Source organism: Polypterus senegalus, chromosome 8 (assembly GCF_016835505.1).
Source record: "Polypterus senegalus isolate Bchr_013 chromosome 8, ASM1683550v1, whole genome shotgun sequence".
Classification (NCBI taxonomy): domain Eukaryota; kingdom Metazoa; phylum Chordata; class Cladistia; order Polypteriformes; family Polypteridae; genus Polypterus; species Polypterus senegalus.
Window position 1 is genome coordinate 162831585 of NC_053161.1, and position 15221 is coordinate 162846805.

Below are 15221 nucleotides of genomic sequence, written 5' to 3' on the forward strand. Positions count from 1 at the left end.
TTCAAGCTGATGGGCCATTAGTGAGAAGACAATATTTCAGACACAGCTTGGCATAGCTTTGGTTATTATACAACTGAAGAAGTGCATGGTGGCTCTAGTGTTAACTGAGAGGGTGCAGTAAAAAGAAATTCAAATGTTTTTAGATCTTAATTAAGAAGTTTTGGTGGCATTAAATCCTTTTTTTTCCCAGCAGTAAGAAAGAAGCAGCTACCAAACACCAGGATGGACGTGAAAGAGGAAACTTGTGAGGCCGACATAAATAACATGGAGGTAATAACTGTAACTGTTAAGGAGGAGGACTGTGAATGGCAGCCTGTCCACCCTAAAGAGGAGAGTGTCTGCATTAAGGAGGAAGATTATAAAATGGTGACTGTAAACATTAAGGAGGAGGCTGAGGAGACATCTGTCAGCATTGAGACACACAAACACAAAAGTGAAGAGTATGTCAACCTCATGGTGAAGTCTGAATCATTGCAGTCTAACACAGTTAGAAGTGAAGAAATGTCATCTGTTAGAACTCAGGAAGATCAGCCACATCCTTCAAATCAGACTGGAGAAGGTAAGTGTAAAATAAAATACATGTTTGTTTTAGGGCCATGGTGTATGGGTCTGAATGGGAGGTCTCATGTTTTTTTTTGTTTTGTTTTTTAAGTGAAAATTAAAAATGCAGTGACTTTTAATATTTTATAATAAAAAGAGTGAAAATGTTTTGTTTCACTAACTTACCTAAATAATAGACATTTTATAAGTTGATTCTAAGCAGTACAAGAGCTTGTTTGTATTTATTAAGGTAACTGCAAAGATTTCGTGTGAAAAATAGCAACATGATCAGATGAAATGGCAGCAGAGATGTGGAAGAGTTTAGGAGAAGAAGGAGCAGTGTTGTTGTATCTAATACAGAAGATCTATGTACAGGAGGGAATACCAGAGGAGTGAAGGAATCCTGTGATTGTACGGACGATATTCAGGATTGTGGAAACTGTAGGGGATAAAACTGATGTTGCACACAATGAAAATTTGGGAAAGGGTTATAGTGAGAAGGGTTAAGAAAGAGACCACCATAGGGGAGGAGCAGTTTGATTTTTATGCCAGAGAGCGGAGCAACTGATGCAGTTTTTTCACCTGAGACACCACACAGAGAAGCATCAAGAAAAATGGAAAGGATTGCATGTGATGTTTATTAATAGAGTACCACGTCAAGAAGTCTGGAGATGCACGAGAGAGAGAATGGAGTAACAGAGAAGTATGTGAGGATTGTCCTAGATACAGTGGGATGCAAAAGTTTGGGCAACCTTGTTAACAGTCATTAATTTCCAGTATAAATCGTTGGTTGTTACGATAAAAAATGTCAGTTAAATATATCATATAGGAGACACACACATATGATATTTGAGAAGTGAAATGAAGTTTATTGGATTTACAGAAAGTGTGCAATAATTGTTCAAACAAAATCAGGCAGGTGCATACATTTGGGCACCACAAAAAAGAAATGAAATCAATATTTAGTAGATCCGCCTTTTGTAGAAATTACAGCCTCTAAACGCTTCCTGTAGGTTCCAATGAGAGTCTGGATTGTGGTTGAAGGTATTTTGGACCATTCCTCTTTACAAAACATCTCTAGTTCATTCAGGTTTGATGGCATCCGAGCATGGACAGCTCTCTTTAACTCACACCACAGATTTTCAGTTATATTCAGGTCTGGGGACTGAGATGGCCATTCCAGAACGTTGTACTTGTTCCTCTGCATGAATGCCTTAGTGGATTTTGAGCAGTGTTTCGGGTCATTGTCTTGTTGAAAGATCCAGCCCCGGCGCAGCTTCAGCTTTGTCACTGATTCCTGGACATTGGTCTCCAGAATCTGCTGATACTGAGTGGAATCCATGCGTCCCTCAACTTTGACAAGATTCCCAGTCCCTACACTGGCCACACAGCCCCACAGCATGATGGAACCACCACCATATTTTACTGTAGGTAGCAGGTGTTTTTCTTGGAATACTGTGTTCTTTTTCCTCCATGCATTATGCCCCTTGTTGTGCCCAAATAACTCAATTTTAGTTTCATCAGTCCACAGCACCTTATTCCAAAATGAAGCTGGCTTGTCCAAATGTGCTTGAGCAGACCTCAAACGGCTCTGTTTGTGCTGTGGGCGGAGAAAAGGCTTCCTCTTCATCACTTTCGCATACAGCATCTCCTTGTGTAAAGTGCGCCGAATGGTTGAACGATGCACAGTGACTCCATCTGCTGCAAGATGATGTTGTAGGTCTTTGGAGCTGGTCTGTGGGTTGACTCTGACTTTTCTCGCCATTTGTCGCTTCTGTCTATCTGAAATCTTTCTTGGTCTGCCACTTCGAGCCTTAACTTTAACTGAGCCTGTGGTCTTCCATTTCCTCAATATGTTCCTAACTGTGGAAACAGACAGCTTAAATCTCTGGGACAGCTTTCTGTATCCTTCCCCTAAACCATGATGGTGAACAATCTTTGTCTTCAGGTCATTTGAGAGATGTTTTGTGACCCCCATGTTGCTTCTCTTCAGAGAAAATTAAAGGAGGAGGGAAACTTACAATTGACTCCCTTAAATACTCTTTCTCATTATAGGATTCGCCTGTGTATGTAGGTCAGGGGTCACTGAGCTTACCAAGCCAATTTGAGTTCCTACCTGATTTTGTTTGAACAATTATTGCACTTTCTGTAAATCCAATAAACTTCATTTCACTTCTCAAATATCACTGTGTGTGTCTCCTATATGATATATTTAACTGACATTTTTTATCGTAACAACCAACGATTTATACAGGAAAATAATGACTATTAACAAGGTTGCCCAAACTTTTGCATCCCACTGTGTATGTGTGTGTGTATATATATATATATATATATATATATATATATATATATATATATATATATATATATATATATATATATATATATATATATATATATATATATATATATATATATATATATATATATATATATATATAATATATTGAAATAGTTTTACTGTGAAATAATGCAAAGAGTACGCAACACGTGTTTCGCCCTAATTTTGGGGTCATCAGGCATACATACTCAGTGCACCCACTCTCAGGAATCGAACCTCGGATGTCGGCGCAAGAGGCAAAGCCTCTTCCATTGCGCCACGGCGTGTGGTTTGTCTTTTTGAGAGTATGTAGATCGGGGTATATATATATACCTGCGCTTCGCAGCGGAGAAGTAGTGTGTTAAAGAAATTATGAAAAAGAAAAGGAAACATTTTAAAAATAACGTAACATGATTGTCAATATACAATAATTGTTTTGTGAGTGTTATGAGTGTTGCTGTCATCAAGGATTTGATTATCATTATTTCTTTCAATCAGGGTCGTATTTGTAGGATGTGTTGTGTTCCAGTTACATTCTGTGTTTGTCAATCGTTGTAAAGATGACAGGTTTCATTCATCGATTCGTTTCTTACTGCATCAATAAACAGCTCGTCTTCCTCTTTATTTGAGACGTGACACACTGCATGCACGGGTTTTTTTACACTGTCTTCATTTATCGGGACATTGACTTTTTCCACCGTGTGCTTTGATTCCACAGTAGCTGCACTTATGAATATGGTTGTATGTGTCAGACGCTTCATATTTTTTTGCTGCCTTCTCAATTGTGTAATTCCGTTTTTGTTCAGCGCTCTTTGGAACTGTTGCTTTTTGTCTGTGCACTGCGTCAGTTCACGTGAGCCGCTCGGTGTACATGCATCGAAGGTTCCCAGCTGTGCTGGTGCCATCTCGTGCGATGTCCACGGCTGTATGTAATGTTAGCTAAGACCCGGTACTTAAAAGTTTCTCTCGCAGTTTCGCTGAGTTTGTGCCAAACAACACCCTGACCATCTCATCTTCGTCTGCATAAGCACAGTCCTTCACCCGTGTATATTTAGTGGCAGTGTTTCTATTGGATTGCCGTTGACAGACGGCCTTATATGGGCAGGTAATAAATTACGTGGGAGGCGTAACTCCGCCTCCCACGGCCATCGAGGAGTAGTCTATTATAGTATATGGATGAAAAATTAGGTTCCAGTTGACCATTATGAGTAGAATTTCGAAATGAAACCAGCCCAACTTTTGTAAGTAAGCTGTAAGGAATGAGCCTGCCAAATTTCAGCCTTTTACCTACACGGGAAGTTGGAGAATTAGTGATGAGTCAGTGAGTCAGAGAGGGCTTTGCCTTATATTAGTATAGATACTTTCTTATCAGTAGAATAACTCGCTTTGTATATTCTTACAAGGTTCCCTCACTCTGCATGTTTTTCATCATGATCTGATTCCTGGTACCCAAACCTCTACATTCCTCTGTGCCTGCTTACATCACCAATAATTTCTAATTCTTAATGGGCATTGATAATTTTCTAATGGGTACAACTGCCATGTGTAATCTATTATATGCCACCATTATCTTAGCCTAAGAGACATGTTGCCATCAGACCACCTTTTAGTTACCTGTCACATTCTTAAACCTCTGGCTTGTAAATACTATCAATATTTTCCTGTGCTTGCTAAGTATAAATAATTGCCTAATGGACATGAGTAGTGTCTGCCCATCTGCTGCACCATTATCTTGTGACCCAATCTTAATTAGCGGTCACCTTTTTTAACTGTTGGTTTATAATATTGGTGGCATCCAAGCGAAGCGAGCAGGGGCGAACCCTGAGTACAATATATTATTTAAGTTTTAATTTAATGAAGACTTTCATTACTCATAGTTTTAATTTGTGTACTCTCTGAAAACTCACTACTGTTTATTAGAGCTGTTTACTAGACATGTAGTAGTTCTTAACAAAATTCTTTGGGCTGTGTTGACTGCTTTTTGGGCTCAGTTTGGTTGATTACTCTCTCTAAAGTCTAGTTTATAATTGATGCATCTGCACTGGGAGGCAACAAAAATGACATCAGATTTGGAGATGCAAATTTTCTATCTATGCAGTGCAGTGGATGTGGAGGCTGAGTATTCAAAATTGTGAGGCTGGTTACGTGGGTGTCAGAATGATGAACGAAGGGCTGAATATGATTTAACAGACCATCAAAGTGCAATAAAGACATGCAAAAACATCTGAAATGCATCAGCTTATCTTGTAGATCCTCCAATCATGAGAATATTATACTCTTCCCTTCCTTCACTGCTTTTGGTCAATGGGTCTGACTCACCACCTTCCCCTTTTCTTCTTCTTAAAGTCCGTAATAGCAGAGTCTCTCGTCCTCTGCTGTGACATTGTTAGCTATGCGACATTGACCAGACTTTGTCACTTATTGACAGTGAGAATATTGATGCGCTGATCAAACGGGCCACAAGAAGTATACAATAGATGTGTTTTGGTTGCCCACTTTGTGGGCACTTTGTGGAGCAGTCTTCATGTGGTAAGTATAACTTAGACTGAAAGCCTCAGTGTGGGAATGCATTCTGTGAGTGTGGAAGTGGGAGTAGACGGTATGACCAAAAATAAATGTCATAATGAAATGGAAAATTCAGACTAATATGTATTTTTAGCAGACTACAAATACTTTAATCATTAGTTGTGAATATTGGAATGTCTGTTAGATGTCAATACGCTAAATGTGATTTCATAGCAGATGTTCACCTCTCTTGAACCGATAAAAGTACAACTTCAAACTAATTCATGTCATCAAGCAAACGCGGCATGAGACCCAGATTTTTTTCTGTTCTCTCTTCTCGTTTGCTAATGTTGAATCTCTCATTCTTAAAAGAATACTTCATGCAAAAACATTTTGTTATATTTTATCTCATGTCATTTGTGTAACGGTTTAGTTTAGGTACTGCAAAAGTGTGCCTATTTCTCATTTACTACTATGTAACAAGACGTTAACAAACACTTCTCTGTGTCTTCATAACACTTATAAAGCATCAGTAAAGTATTTTTTCATCTCTGCAATGTGACCGACTAACAGCACTTCACTTTGGAGTGGTCTGTGGTGGCTTAGCTGAGACACATTTCTCTTGATATTACATATTTAGTATAAGGCCTGTAAACCCTTCATGTTAACACGTCATTTTACTGTCACGTCAATATACCACACTGCATAGCCCTGAATTAACAACCTACTGATATTTTGTAAGTATTATGAAGACTTAAAGAAGCCTTTGTTAAGGTCGTTTTACAGAAGAGTAAATGAGTAATGGATGCATTTTTGTGGTACCTAAATTAAAATGTTACTCTAGTTTGTAATGGTGGGCAAGAAAAAAAATGTATTCCTGTTTTCGTGGAGAGAGTACATGACAAAGATTTTAACTGAATGGGACGAAATAGTGACCATTGTTGAACAATGGCAAATGATGTGGAAAAATCTCCATTGAGAAAAGAAAGAAAATTCTCATGTAACTTGTGTTGCATAATCCAGATGTTTGTTATCCATTCATATGCTTAAAATATACAAAATGCATGTATTTGTTACTAAAATATTAATACTACCGAAAAACAGCATACAATATAAACTGGAATAATTCTGTGCTTCTGAATTGAATAGCCACTGCCCTCATTCAGTGGTGGAGGACCCTGTCTTAAATTGCAAAGAGAGTTTTCCAGAAGTAAGTATTAATATATAATTTAGTAAAAAAAAAAATATAAAGCATACAAATGAATGGTAAATATTATAATTACTAGAAACTTAAAATCTGAGTATCAGTACCTGTAATTTAAGTCTTAATTCCGTTTTCCATTTTCGTTTTTTATTGCCCACTTATTTTTTATTAATTTATTTTCTTTGTGATTGTAGTTCTTTCCTTTACTTTTTGCAAAGTCCTTTGTGTGAGAATTTTTCTTAAAATGTTTTTGTTGTTTTCAAATATTTTTTGAGCACAGTTGTCGGATTCTGAAGGTCAGTGGCTGTGTACGTGAGATAGTATCATACTAGCACCATATCAAGAGCAGACTACAGCAGTACGGAGTAGATAGATAGATAGATAGATAGATAGATACTTTATTAATCCCAAGGGGAAATTCACATAATCCAGCAGCAGTATACTGATACAAAGAAACAATATTAAATTAAATAGTAATAAAAATGAAAAGAATTAAAATAAAATTAATGTTCGCATTTACTCCCCCGGGTGGAATTGAAGAGTCGCATAGTGTGGGGGAGGAACGATCTCTTTAGTCTGTCAGTGGAACAGCCAGGGATGATCCTCATACTGTATCTGAGTGCTGTTGTAGTGAACAAATAAAGGTGTTTAGGATTAAGTCAAAGTAACACTCAGCTAGTTCTGCTGTAGTTTGGTGAGTAACTGATTGCTTATTAACCGTGGTCTCCTGGTAATTAATGATATGACGCAATGCTTTCCCTAAATTTAATGGGACACAACACAGGAAAAAAAAGATTTTTTTAAAACTTCATGAAAGTTACATGGACATGCTATGTTAAATTTTCTATCCTTTTAGAATCTTAAGGGATATTAGAAATTTGAGGTGATCACTCTGTCCATTATGCCTGTTTAGCTAACAGTTAAGCTGTCCTAATATCTCATCCCGATTCTTCTTAAAGCTTATAAAGGTTTCTGCATGAAGTTCATGTCTTGGTAGTTTGTTCCAGAGTCTCTAAAGAAGTTCTTCCTGGCTTCAATTTTAAATGCGCTTCCCCTTAATTTCCATTGATGTCCTCAAGTACATGATTTACCTTTAAGCTGAAAGAATCTTGCTAGATGTTCTTTATCAATGCCTTTCAGGATTTTAAATATCTGGATTAGGTCCCCACACAGGATAATCTGCTCAAAACTAAACAAGTTAAGTTGTCTTAGTCTGACAGAGTATGATATGTCCTTAAGTTATGGGATGCACTTGGTTGCTCCCCTTGGCATTGCTTCCAGTGATACTGTGTTTTTCTTGTGTGCATTTTGGTCACCACAGTACAATACTCCAGATTAGGTCTTACCAGTGAATTTTACTGTACATTAAACCCTTATCCCACATTGTATTGAATCAAATCAAAATGACTGTGAAGTGGAATGCAGGATTACTGTAAATATTATTCAGTCCAGGTTCAAATTCTCATATCACTACCATTCAATGTAACACATGACCTAGTAGATGCAGTATTATGGTATTAAATTAGTAATTCAATATCTTAATCCTTTAAGATGAATAGTTCTAACTAGTAGCACCAGAGTCTAAATTCTCTGTTGTACAATTTGGTGAGGTTATGTTGTAGCTGAAAAGATGTGATGTTTCCAAAATTATGCAGCTACCGTAAAGGTTAAAGTATGCCACATGTGTAATGTTGGAAAATTAAGCTTTTACAGTATGCTAAATATGACTTGTAATATTTAATATGTGTGTTTTACTTTGGTCTGTTTTTATTTTACAATTTAGAAAATGAACCGGGGCATATGGGCTGGAGTGAAAAATTTGAAATTGTATTCACTGAACAGCTGGGGGATGGTACGTTTATGGATGTTTGCAGGCAATGATGAAGCATAGTGGAGGTTCCCTGTGGATTTTGGGATGCATTTCCACAAACAGGGTTGATAATTTCATCAAAATTGATTTCCCTGCCACTGCTGAGAAGTACAGGCAGATCCTTATCCATCATGCAGTACCAAAACTAAAAGAGGAAAAGGGAATCCCACAACAGATGGTTATGGCTGACCACAGAGGCCTAATCTCAATATTATCGAGTCAGTCTAGGATGACTGTCCAAGACAGAAGATAATACAGTAAGCAGCCAAAGACTGCAGTGAAACTGTGGCAAGTCCTCCAAGAGGCTTGGAATAGCTGAGCAGATGAGTACCTTCAGAAACTGTACTACAGTGGACCAAAGAGAATTGCTGCTGTTTTCAAGGCAAAATGTGTTAAGTGAAATCAATAAATTTGGTGTTATTTTTTTCTGTTTACTGTACTGGCATTAGCTTTGAAAGCATTTCCGCTTTAAGACATTTTTCACAAGTGCCTAAGACTTTTGTACTGTATCTTATTTTAAACACATTGTAGCAAAGTCTGAAAATGATATGCCTCTTGTGGTCATCCAAGGGAATGAGTGGCTCAACAGAAAACACATTTTGGAGTGCCAACCTGGTCATCCCCGTTTACTTAAAGGTTCAGACAAAACCCAATGCTTAATGGTGTGAAAATGAAACAAAATCGTTGCCACCAAAATAACATGACTAGAACAAATATGACTGTTTCATCTATCATTAGGTGATTGAGGAGCTCCTTTGCTCTGGTTTTTGGGGTAAGAAGTGATGCCTCCTTCTGGACAGTCATGCTTTTATGGTCCAGGAACAAGAAGAGGGTGGAGTCAGTTACTTTCACTGAGTGTGTTTTCTGAATTGTGGAGGAAGAAGATGATAAGACAGTTAGCGGCACTATGGGTGACCCTCTGACATGCATGCTTTGACACTGTATACCTTTTTCATTTGTAAACAATCTGTCTTTCTAGCTGAGCTTATTTCTTTGTTACATCTGAATTATATCAGAGTCTTAAGAATGTTCCATAAAAGGTTCTGTTTTATCCTCTATAAGATCTGTAGTTTTTGTAAAATTAACATTATTCTAGTTTAGCAAATACTTATAGGAATTTAATACTAACTTTCTAGGATTGTCTCTTAGAATGAAAATGGAAGGTTATCACTTTTTACCAATTATCCATCCATCCAATATCCACCGCTTACCCGAGGTCGGGTTGTGGGGGCAGCAGCCTAAGCAGGGAAGCCCAGACCTCCCTCTCCCTGGCCACCTCTTCCAGCTCCTCTGGGAGAACCCCGAGGTGTTCCCAGGCCACCCGGGAGATATAATCCCTCCAGCCTATCCTGGGTCTGTCCCATGGCCTTCTCCCACTGGGGCATGCCTGGAACACCCCCCCAGAAGGCGTCCAGGGGGCATCCTAACCAAATGCCTGAACCACCTCAACTGACTCCTCTTAATGCGGAGGAGCAGCGACTCTACTCCCAGATAACTGAACTCCTCATCCTATCTTTAAGGGAAAGTCCAGCCACCCTGCGGAGAAAACTCATTTCAGCCCCTTGTATCCGCGATCTTGCGCTTTCGGTCACTACCCTAAGCTCGTGGCCATAGGTGAGGGTAGGAACGTAGATCGACTGGTAAATCAACAGCCTCACCTTTTGGCTCAGCTTTCTCTTCACCACGACGGACCGGTGCAGAGCCCGCATTACTGCGGATGCAGCACCAATCCGTCTGTCAACCTCCCGCTCCATTCTTCCCTTACTCGTGAACAAGACCCCAAGATACATGGACTCCTCCACATGAGACAGTAATGTGTTCCCAACCCGGAGAGAGCATTCCACCCTTTTCCAGCTGAGAGCCTCGGATTTAGAGGTGCTGACTCTCATCCCCTCCGCTTCACACTCAGCTGCGAACCAATATAGTGAGAGCTGGAGGTCACTGTCCGATGAAGCCAACAGAACCACATCATCCGCAAATAGCAGAGACGAGATCCTGAGGTCACCAGACCAGACCCCCTCTGCTCCTTGGCTGCGCCTAGATATTCTGTCCATATAACTTGTGAACAGAATCGGTGACAAAGGGCAGCCCTGGCGGAGTCCAACCTCAACAGGAAACAAGTCTGTCTTATTACCAGCAATGCAGACCAAGCTCCTGCTCCTCCTGTACAGGGACTGAATGGCTCGTAACAACGAGCTTTGTACCCCATACTCTTGGAGCACACTCCACAGGATGCTTTGAGGGACACGGTCGAATGCCTTCTCGAAATCCACAAAACACAAGTGGACTGGTTGGGCAAACTCCCATACCCCCTTCAGGATCCTGGCCAGGGTGTAGAGCTGGTCCATTGTTCCACGGCCGGGACGGAATCTGCATTGTTCGTCTTGAATCTGAGATTTGACAATCGACTGAACTCTCTCCTCCAGCACACCTGAATAGACCTTACCGGGGAGACAGAGGAGTGTGATCCCCCAGTAGTTGGAGCACTTCCTCCAGTCACCCTTCTTAAAAAGGGGGACCACCACCCCGGTTTGCCAATCCAGAGGCACTGCCCCCGATGTCCATGCGATGTTGCAGAGACGCGTCAACCAAAACAGCCCCACAACATCCAGAGCCTTGAGGAACCTATGGTGAACCCCGTCCTCCCCAGGGGTCCTGCCTCCTCGGAGATTTTTAACTATCACGGCGACCTCGGCTCCTGTTATGGACGGGCTCACCCTGGAGTCCTCCAGCTCTGCTTCTTCAAAGGAAGACATACTGGTGGGATTGAGAAGATCCTCGAAGTATTCCTGTGCCCGGTCAATAATGTCTGCAGTTGAAGTCAGCAGGGCCCCATCCTTGCTGTACGCAGTGGATTAGTGGAGCACCGCTTTCCCCTCCTGAGGCGCCTGATGGTTTGCCAGAACCTTCTCGGTGCCGACTGAAAGTCGTATTCCATGGCTTCCTCAAACTCCTCCCATGCCCGAGTTTTTGCCTCTGCCAGCTCGGCCCCTCTTTTCACCCGAGTGTCCAAGACATTAGGTCGCAGATCCGATGGCACGATTGCAAAGTCAATCATCGAGCTGCGACCTTGGACATCCTGGCGCCAAGTGCACTTATGGACACCCTTATGCTCGAACACGGTGTTCATTATGGACAATCCATGGCCAGCACAGAAGTCCAACAACTGAACACCACTCAATTTTAGATCAGGGTGGCCATTCCTCCCAATCACACCTCTCCAGGTTTCACTGTCGTTGCCGACGTGAGCGTTTAAGTCTCCCAGCAGGGCAATAGAGTCCCCAGGAGCTGTGCCTTGGAGCGCCTCTTCCAGGGACTCCAAGAAGGCTGGGTACTCCAAACTGCTGTTCAGCGCATAAGCGCAAACAACAGTTGGAGTCCTTTCCTCAACTCGAAGACGTAGGGAAACAACCTTCTCGTCCAATGGGGAGAACCCCAACGTGCAGGCCTCGAGCCAGGGGGGCCATAAGCAAGCCCACCCCCGCCCGACGCCTCTCACCCACAGAAACTCCAGAGTGGAACAAAGTCCAGGCTCTCTCAAGAGGAATGGTTCCTAAGCCCAACTATATCTAGCCGGTACCTCTCAACCTCTCGCACCAGTTCAGGCTCCTTCCCCGCCAGAGAGGTAACATTCCATGTCCCATAAGCCAGTTTCGGCAACCGAGGGTCAGAACGCCAGAGTTCCTGCCTTCGGCTACCACCCGTATTGCATTGCACCCAACCCCTATGGCCTTTCTTGCAGGTGGTGGGTCCACAAGAAAGCGGAACCACGTTGCTCCTCCGGGCTGAGCCCAGCTGGGCTCCGTGGTTGAAGGTCCAGCCACCAGGTGCTCACCAACAAACCCCTCCCCCAGGCCTGGTTCCAGGGTGGGGCCCCGGGTACCCTTTCCTGGACAAGGGAAACACCAATCCTTGTTTAACACCATATGGGGTCTCATGATCAAGTTAGTCTGGATCTTAATCTCAGACCTGTTTGCCTTGGGAAGCCCTACCAGGAGCATGTAGCTCCCGACAACATAGCTCAGAGGATCACTAGACCGCGCAAGCCCTTCAGCCACGACAAGGCCTCGATCCAATCCCATCTAATTGAATAAATTAAGAACAATATAAAATTTCAAATATTTTAAGGGTATGATGTCAAAATTATAATGCAGTATTATAATTTAGTTAGCAAAATGTGACCAGTAACTTTTCAACTAGGTCTATCACATGCAATCTGTTTAGTTTACTATTTTCACTTCTTGGCTCCAATGATTTTGCTCATTTGATGAGTAGTTGTAAATCAAAATTTAAAATGAGCAATTTGAGTGTTTTTCTACATGCAACAAGGTTGTTGATAGTTTCAAGCGGCATTTATTTATTATTGTGATGTAATGTGAAGATTGAAAATAACCTTTTATTTTTCCTTTTAAACTTCATACAGGAGAGAAACTTCACTGCTGTTCTCAATGTGGCAAGCTTTTTTTGAAAATAAGCCACCTTCAGAGCCACGAAAAAATTCACACAGGAGAGAGGCCATTTTGTTGTCTGGAATGTGGCAAAGAATTCTGCGACAAGAGTACTCTTCAGAAACACACTAGAATTCACACTGGAGAAAAGCCATATAGCTGTTCTGAATGTGGCAAACAATTCCGTTACATGAGTACTCTTCAGAGCCACAAAAGAATTCACACGGGAGAGAAGCCATACTGCTGTTTGGAATGTGGCAAAGGCTTTTCAAAAAACACTAGTCTACAGAGCCACAAAAAAATTCATACAGGAGAAAAGCCATATTGTTGTTCTGAATGTGGCAAACAGTTTTCACAAAGTAGCCATCTTCAGAGGCACAAAAAAATTCACATGGGAGAGAAACAGTATTGCTGTTCCGAATGTGGCAAGAATTTTTTAAAAAGGAGCAGTCTTCAGAACCACAAAAAAATTCACTTGGGAGTGAAGCCCTACCACTGTTCTGAATGTGGTAAATGTTTTATGCGAAGGAGCCTGCTTCAGAGACACAAAAGAACTCATACTGGAGAGAAGCCATTTGGCTGTTCTGAATGTGGGAAACAGTTTTCACATAGGAGTGGCTTTCGGAGCCACAGAAAAATTCATACTGGAGAGAAGCCCTATTGCTGCTCAGAATGTGGTAAATGCTTTTCAGAAAGTAGCCATCTTCAAAAGCACAAAAGAATTCATACGGGAGAGAAGCCGTATTGTTGCTCTGAATGTGGCAAAGAGTTTTCACAAAAGAGCAGTCTTCAGAGCCACAAAAAAATTCACATTGGAGAGAAGCCTTATTGCTGTTCTGAATGTGGTAAAAAATTTTTGACAATGAGCAATCTTAAGAGCCACAAAAAAATTCACACTGGAGAGAAACCATATTGCTGTTCTGAATGTGGTAGATGTTTTGCGTATGTTTATAGTCTTAAGAGACACACCATGGTTCACACAAGAGAGAAAAAGGAAGTCCTAAGTGGAGGAAAGAGTGAAATACAACCTTCCTAACTGTTTAAGACTTGATGAGTGCCTTCTACATCAGTGGCATTATTATCCAACATCTAAATCAAGTCTCACCAAGGTGAAGCTTCTCTTGTAGTGTTTAAAGGAGACAAAAAGGTAATTCATGCTGAGAATAAAAAGATGCTCCTCCTCTGCCTCGACATTAGAGTAGGTGATGATACAGTGATAGAGCAACATCTTCAGATGAAGAGGCTGCCTCCAATGTTGTGACAGCTGAGGTGGTGAGTGTTGCTGCCTCACCGCACTGAACAAACACAACTTGAGCAAGAAATTAACTACAATAGTAGTCTGTTAAAAATAAAGAGGTAATTATGCACTGTTACTTTTATGCCACAAATCCAGAATTTCTGAGTAAAGGGTTTTGCCCAGAATTGGAATCCAGAAAAGTAATCCCTGCATCTAACTTAAATAACTGGTGTAAACCGAAGACCTCAAATTAGAATAATTAAAAAGAGAGAAAGCAAATAGTAAAGTGTAATTAGAATACCCACAAAGAATAGCAACTAGGATATAAACACCCAGGTAGGAATGAATTCATTCCGGAAAAGAATTTCCAGAAGGAACTGATTCTCAAATAATGGTATGCACACAACAAAGAGAGAAGTTTTAGAGAAGTTAAAAATGGAAAGAACGGAAGTTCATCAAGTTGAAGGCAATGACAAATGTCCTTCTTAAAGCCACGAGAAATGACAGCACCCGATGGAAGAGGATCGACAAGAAATAGAAAATTCAATATGAACATCAGCAGAAAGTCACCCAAACTCTAAAAGGAAAAAAGTAACTAAATCGAACACCCCACCATACCAGGATATGGCGGAGTGTTAAATTTGTTAATGAAACCTCTGCAGATAATGCTGTAGTGGCTCACCACAGGAATGACATTGCTACCTTCAACATCACAGCAGACTAAATCACCAAAAAAAAATAGCAACATCCCATAAATTGCCTCACCATCAGGGCTGCGTCATGTGGCCAAAAACGTTATCACAATATCTTTTTTCCTGTATTATTAATATCAGTAAATCATTTTTGGATGATCAATTTTAAGTTTGAATAATATTTTGAAGCCCACACAAACGTGGGGTGAACATGCAGACTCCATGCAGGGAGGACTTGGGACACGAACTCTGGTCTCCTTACTGTGAGCCGCCATGAGATACCATTGTGCCACCATTCTGCTCTATTATAGATACTGTATATCTTTTTAAGTTGTGGTGCTTTGTTACCACTTTGTTTTTCTGGCTGGCTGATCATGCCAATAAGGCAGAATGTGAATGAAC

General features: G+C 40.8%; 1 protein-coding gene across 1 annotated transcript in view; it reads left to right on the forward strand.

Annotated features, from left to right (window-relative positions):
• Positions 1–14982, forward strand: part of LOC120534664 (zinc finger protein 850-like) — an 86303-nt gene extending 71321 nt beyond the window's left edge. The window contains exons 7-8 of the mRNA XM_039762255.1: positions 194–559; positions 12866–14982. Coding sequence (XP_039618189.1) covers positions 194–559; positions 12866–13926 — 1427 coding nt within the window. The 3' untranslated portion in view covers positions 13927–14982. The remainder of the gene's footprint in view (positions 1–193; positions 560–12865) is intronic.
• Positions 14983–15221: the final 239 nt, after the last annotated feature.